Source organism: Theropithecus gelada, chromosome 12, assembly GCF_003255815.1.
Source record: "Theropithecus gelada isolate Dixy chromosome 12, Tgel_1.0, whole genome shotgun sequence".
Classification (NCBI taxonomy): domain Eukaryota; kingdom Metazoa; phylum Chordata; class Mammalia; order Primates; family Cercopithecidae; genus Theropithecus; species Theropithecus gelada.
In genome coordinates, this window is record NC_037680.1 from 110,408,397 (window position 1) to 110,415,565 (window position 7,169).

At 40.4% G+C, this 7,169-nt stretch overlaps 1 protein-coding gene across 1 annotated transcript; it reads right to left on the reverse strand.

The window, feature by feature from the left end:
- Nucleotides 1–3,350: 3,350 nt before the first annotated feature.
- On the reverse strand, nt 3,351–6,295 carry LOC112636225 (putative male-specific lethal-3 protein-like 2). Its single transcript, XM_025404779.1, has 2 exons — nt 6,218–6,295; nt 3,351–5,277 (listed from the first exon to the last, which is right to left on the reverse strand). Exon 2 carries the CDS (start codon nt 5,120–5,122, stop codon nt 3,989–3,991), a length of 1,134 nt encoding a protein of 377 aa, XP_025260564.1. The 5' UTR covers nt 5,123–5,277; nt 6,218–6,295; the 3' UTR covers nt 3,351–3,988.
- Between the last annotated feature and the right edge of the window lie 874 nt (nt 6,296–7,169).

Below are 7,169 nucleotides of genomic sequence, written 5' to 3' on the forward strand. Positions count from 1 at the left end.
TAAGGAAGGCACATTGACGGAAAGCAAGAAAAGAAAAATGAGAAATTTGGTATTAAACTAAAAATGCCTTATTGTGCCAGACTGTCAAAGAGACAAACTTGAGGTATGCAGTCAACTGTAGAAGCCTTGAGGGCAAATAAACTTTGTCTATCTCGACTTACAAAAACCATCCAGGTAGTGGACATTTGTAACAATACTAAGCCCTTTCCTAAATTCTAACATGGTGTCTTCATCAGATGAATACTTTTATTTTTCTTTAGGAAACAATTTCTACATATTAGCCAGAGTTCTCTAGAGAAACAGAACCAATATGAGATAGATAGATAGATAGATAGATAGATAGATAGATAGATAGATAGATAAATAGATAGACAGAAAGACAGACATTTATTTTGAGGGATGGGCTCACGTGTTTATGGAAGCTGAGGAGTCCCATCATTTTCCGTCTGCAAGCTGGAGGTCCAGGAAAGGCGGTGGCGTGGTTCCAGTCCAAGAACCAGGACCTCTGATGTCCAAAGACAGAAGATGGATGTCCCAGCTCAAGTAAAAAGCAAACTCACCCTTCCTCTACCCTTCTGTCCTATTCAGGGGTTCTCAACAGATTAGACCATGCTCCCCCAAAATGGTGAGGGTGATTTTCTTTCCTTGCCCTGCCTATTCAAATGCTAATCTTTTCTGCTGACAGTAGGTGGAGTTTTGAAGAGTGTGGCGTTCAGGATTTGTGAAGTTTCAGTGGTGTCAGGGGCTGGTGCAGTCTGTGTAAGTATGGGTACTCATGTGAGACTGCTGAGTCCTCAGAGAGGTCCATGGAACTCTTTTTCTTCTCAGTCTCCTCTTTTTGTTCTCATTCAGCCAAAGTTACAAGAAAGAATCATAAAAAATTATCCACATCTTTACCACTATAAATGATGCTTTCTGAAGGAGAGATTTCATTTGCAAAGATCGTATTTTCAGTCCGAACACTGATCAGCAGAATTTCATTCTGATTTCATCTTTGAATATTTCATTGAATCATCTGTCAGGGCAGTAGCTGCACAAAATCATTTAAGACTCTGAACAATAGATCTCAAACAATTGTGAAATGAAAACAAACAAACAAACATATAGGCTGGGCGTGGTGGCTCACGCCTGTAATTTCAACACTTTGGGAGGCCAAGGTGGGTGGATCATTTGAGGTCAGGAGTTCAAGACCATCCTGGCCAAAATGGTGAAACCCGGTCTCCACTAGAAATACAAAAAAAATTTGCTGGGTATGGTGGCACACGCCTGTAATCCCAGCCATTGGGGGAGGCTGAGGCAGGAGAATTGCTTGAACCTGGGAGATGGAGGTTGCAGTGAGCTGAGATCATGTTACTGCACTCCAGCCTGGGCAACAGCGTAAGACTCCATCTCAAAACAAACAAACAAACAAACTTAGGAATATTATTTTAAGAAGGGATTGGGAGATTTCCTAAGAAAATAATTCTTATCAACTCCGTGAGAAGCTCACCTTGCCTTTCTTTTAGCTTTCACATAGATTGGTCCAAGTCACACAGAATTACTCTAGATACAGGAAGTATTATACCGGAAGTATTATAGAATTACTCTAGATACAGGAAGTATTATACCGGAAGTATTACAGAATTACTCTAGATACAGGAAGTATTATACCGGAAGTATTACAGAATTACTCTAGATAGCAGGAAGTATTATTAGCAATGGCCTAGACTCACTCTTAATTGGCCCAAATAAAATCCAAGCTTATTCTATTATGCATAGCTACTATTTGGGCTGAGGAATTTAAACTGGTTTTATGTAGCTTGATCAAATTCACATGAGTAGCATTAATTATAGAAATGGCTATATTTGGGTCTTTCTAAGAGTTGAGAAGGCAACTCATCCTTAAGTTCACTTCAAATTGTCCTTCAAATTAGCTGCACAAGCAACAGCTTAGGAGAGTTGTATTATAAAATTCAGCTCTCTAGTAAAGCCTAGAATTGGTCAAGAAAAGTAATTATCACCTAGACTTCCAGGTATCATCTCTTTATTCATTTTTAAGATGACATGAAAAAACCATTAAATTGGGATTTTGTATTAGACTATCCAAAGATTGGTTGTGGGCATGGATACTTTTGAATGAATGGAACACAAGTACGAGCTTCTCCTTCATTGGATAAGAGTAACAGAAGGCTGCCAGACTGAGTGTGTTACATAGGAGTATGGTAATATGTGAGGGAAAGAGTAACAATCAAATTAGTAAACAGCAGAAAGATGTCGGGTGGTGTCTATTAACAGCAGGGATTTGCTGCATATGTTAACATCAGATTTAAAGGTAATCCTAGTACAAGACCAAAAGATGCTTTGACTAATTTAGTGGAGGCCTGTACCTGCTTGGATACATGAAGCTAAGCCTTCGATATTGGATCAAAGAATAGCTAAAAAAGACCATGAGTTTTTGACGTATGCCATGCCATAGAGGTAATACTTTTAAGAGCATCACTGTCCATTAAAAATATAATGTGAGACACATTGGTCATTTTAAGTTTTTAAAATATTAACATTTTTTAAAAGTAAAAAGAAATAGGTGAAGGTATTTTTAAAACATTTCATTTAACCCAATGTATCTAAAATATCATCAGTTCAACATTTAACCAATGCTAAAAATTATTAACGAGATATGTTACATTTATTTTTACATACTAAGTCTTCAAACTCCAGTGCTCTAACCTCACACTTAGGAGCACATCTCAATTTGGACTAGCACAGTTCAAGTTCTTAGCCTTGTGACACAGCTTATCCTTTCATGGACATGAAAGAGAATTATGATAATCTAGGAAGAATGCATCTGGACTCTTACAGGTTTGTAATTAACTAACCAAAAATACATCCAGCTTTGTCTTTGTACTTCAGATATTGTGGGTGGCACATCATTCTCTCACAGTATTATCACTTTCCTATTTGATGCTACTGAAGCCACAGTGGGAAGATATGCCTCTGTGGGCTTTCTGTTAGGATCGCAGAAAGTGACATCTTTTCTGTTTTCTCTCATGTAGCAATTTGTGGGCTAGTACCTAAGGAATTTCTGACTCTAAAGGCTAAAGCTTATGTGGTCTAAAATTTACATTAAAATGTCAGCATAGATAGTGTGCAATAAATATGTGGGTTAGTTTTAATTTCTACCTTTGGGGCTGTCAGGTGCCACAATGAGGAATACCTACTTTTTTGGGGGGAGCCAGTTTATATATTTTCCTAAGTAATCATTCATTTTTGTCAAGACTTTCAAATTTACTGGTTTAAATGAATATATAGCATTCTCTTATATTCCAGTTGTCATTGTATCTGTAGTTACGGCTCCGAATTTTTTTTTTTTTTTTTTTTTCAAACAAGACAGGCTTTATTTAGATCACCAAAAAGAACATTTTACAGAAAGGGAACCATAACATTACACAAAAAAGTATAGCTGTAAAATTGCAAACAAGAAAAGCAATGCTTTCTTTAGCTCATCAAAAATAATGTTTCACAGAGAGGGAACCGTTAGAAGCAAATTATAGTTGCAAATTTTCTTTTGCCATCAATATGGATTCCCTCTAAAATACTTCAAGACTACTTTGCGATTTTCAAGTACAAACTAAACCTTGTTGGACAGAGTTGCTTAGCATCATCAAGAGAATGAAACCGATCTGCAAAAACAACTTTGTTTAATGCTAATAACGAAACAATGTGGTTCTTGCTAACTAACTGCAATGTCTACTGAAATGGCCTAACCTATGTATACTTCCATGAACATTTCACTGTGAACACAGTTGCTTTTTTCCTGCCATCACAGATGGCCTACAACGTAGCAAGTGTCATGTCAGAACACTTTCAGGCACCTAGGAAATAATTCTAAACAGAGTAACTACAGTATATGGGGAACTCAAACGGGACCACCTCTGTCAAAGCCCCCAGGTGGGCAGTGTTTTGTGCTCTGGGTAAAGACCCATCACCTTGTTAGTTGTTTACCTGGAACTCAGAACGCCATGCTAGATGGAGCAGTTGTTCTTACAGAACCATCAACGCTTTTATAGACTGCCTGGGAGTTCTTGGTGCTGTAATGCACCTCAGAGGCAGCGACATAAGCCGACTCTGGGAAGAAGTCATCGTGGTATTCTGCTAAAAACCTCACAAAGAGATCAAAGTGCTTCAATAAAGCCTTCAGATTCTTCTCAGTAAAGGACATTTTTCCAAGAATTTCTGGAAGTTTTACAAACAATCGCAGCAAATGTTGCGCCCCGTAAATGTAAGAGGGTGGAGGCGCCTGGTCACCTGGTGGGTAATTGTCAGGCACGAGCTTCCAGGAGAGGACCTCATTTATTTCATTAGTTCTTCTCCCTTCAAAGCCAGCAAACGCAGCACTCCCTTCTATTCCCTGACTCTGGTTAGGAGTCAGAGGAATAGGTGAAGATGATCTGCTATGCACAGGTGTCTTCTTTTCCAGGTGCAGGAACAGCTTGGACATGCTGGTGGACATGTCCTGCTGCCAGCGCTTGGGCTGAGGTGAGGTGCTGCTCTTAGAAAGCCTGTCACAGTTGGCGGTGTGGGGCGAGGCCCGCCTCAGAGACCGCACTGCTTCCGGCTCGGCTTTGCGCCTTTTGGGGGTGGCTCCTTCACCAGTGGTTGACGGACTCTCTGTAGACTGCGGCCTGGATGGATTCAACAAATCTCTCTCTCTGGGACAGAGCTTTTCCTGGCTCCTACTAGTATTTGTGGCACTTTCCTTAATTGCAAGAAAAACCTTAGATGCAGTCACCTTTTTATACTGAGCTTGTTCATAGGGATAGAGTAAAACCAACGGGAGAGTGTAATCAAAAGTTATTCTTAATCCATCCGCCATCTCCTTACAAAGGTCAACATTCTTTTCTGCTGGGACATAAGGCACATTCATGTTGGCATGTGGCATAGCGTGATGGTGACGAGGCCTCTCATTGGCTGAAAAGGCTGCACTGATAGCAAAATGCCTCACATAGGATTCCAAAATCGTTATGATGTTGGTGTGGCATGGAAGTTTCACTAACCGTTTCCTCCGATTAATGTAGTAACAATCATCCTCCAGCTGCCTCTTCAAAACTTCAGGGATTTCTAGAGTTACTGTTCTTTCTTCCATTTCCCTTTTTGTTTGAAGCTCCGGTTCTTCTTTCACTTCAGTCTTTTCTTCAGTATCACTTTCTTCACTTATTTTTTCATCCTTGTCTTCACTACTGTCGGAGGAACTGCTTAATGAGTTTTCATCATTTTCATCTCTTTCTTCGATGGAAAGGCCTTTTAAAAAAAGACAGAGTCAGCACCAGGCAACCTGGAGGGGCTGCTTCTTTCTCTCTTGCTCCTCAGGTGAGCTACAAATTTTCTTGCCAATTTATGCTGTAATCTACGATTTTCTTTTCTCTCTTTTTTTTTGTGACAGCGTTTCCACACTGACCTCCGCCTCCCGGGGTTCAAGCAATTTTCCTGCCTCACCCTCCAGAGTAGCTGGGATTATAGGCGCCCACCACCATGCCCTGCTAATTGTTTTGTATTTTTAGCAGAGATGGGGTTTCACCATGTTGGCCAGGCAGGTCTCGAACTCCTGACCTCAAGTGATCTGCCCACCTTTGCCTCTCAAAGTGCTGGGATTACACGAGTGAGCCACCGTGCCCTGCCCCTAATCTACGATTTTCTTTTCTTTTCTTCTTTTTTTTTTTTGAGACAGAGTCTCGCCCTGCCAACCAGGCTGGAGGGCAACGGCGTGATCTCGGCTCACTGCAACCTCCGCCTCCCGGGTTCAAACGATTCTCCTACCTCAGCCTCCCGAGTAGCTGGGATTACAGGCGTTCGCCACCACACCCAGCTATTTTTTTATATTTTTAGTAGAGACAGAGTTTCACCATGTTGGCCAGGCTGGTCTCCAACTCCTGACTTCGTGATCCGCCCGCCTCGGCCTCCCAAAGTGCTGGGATTACAGGCGTGAGCCACCGCGCCCGGCCAATCTACGATTTTCACTGGGCTCACAAAGCACAAGATCTTCGGCTACCCATCTATCCCAACTTCCGTTCCAACCACTACAATGGCTCTGGTATTCTGGGATCTCGCTGCCTTTTTCGCCTTTCCCAACAATAACATTAACAATCTAGGTCAGACGGCGTCCGACGGGAGCGTCCCACGGGAGCCCACGCGGCACGGGGCCGCAGAGCAGGAGAGATTTAACGCGAAGAGAGAAACCCACCGTGGTTAAGAGGCCTCCTCCGCCGGCGGCGTGCGTCTGCGTCCCGGGCGCACACGTAGCGCTGGCTACGCGACAGGGCTCGCGCGACGCTCCCGAAGGCGCATGCGCGATCCGGTGTGCCGGGCGGAAGTCCCGTTTAATGTCTAATGCTATTTATTTATGTATCCGTTGTCTCTCTTTTCTTAATTATATTTTTGAACTTTATCTGTTTTACTGGTCTTTTAAAGGAACCAGCGCTTAATGTTTCTTTATCTACCCTACATGTTTTTGTTTTTATTTTCTTTAATTTCTTGACTGTATTCTTTTCTTCCTTTTAACTTAGGTTAAACTGTTCTAAAATCATTTCTTGAATTGAAAGCATAATGAATTTACTTCCACTTACTTTTGTTTGCTAATAAATGCATTTAAGGCTATCTATTCTTTGAGTACCAGTTAGTGATTTTCCTTTTGTTTCCTTCTTTGATACAAGCGTTATTTAGGAGTTTTTATTACTATTTCTACTTGCAAAGATAAATTTAATATTATTCCCTACTTTAAAAATCCTAAATGTAATACGAAAAGATATTGAATATTAAAATAATTAAAATTTATAGTCCTAACATTTTGCTTAATGATAAATACTAGAAGCATTTCATTTGTCAAGAAGAAAAACATTTTATATTTAACTTTAAAATTAAATATGCAATACATACAAAACCTTTTGTGGCATGCATAACATATAACGAATAACAATAAAATATCACTCATGTTGGTATTTGAGTTCTTATGCTGTTGCCAACACTTAGTATTGTGTTTTTGCAAATATTCCCAGTGCAAAATTGAAGTAAAATTTGTATTTTTCTCCTTTATGACAGGCATTTTTGGTGTCTTATTTAAGAAATCCTTTTATGTTCCATGGTAATAAAACTTACCTTTCACATTTCAACTTTTAATCCACGGGAACTGATTTTTG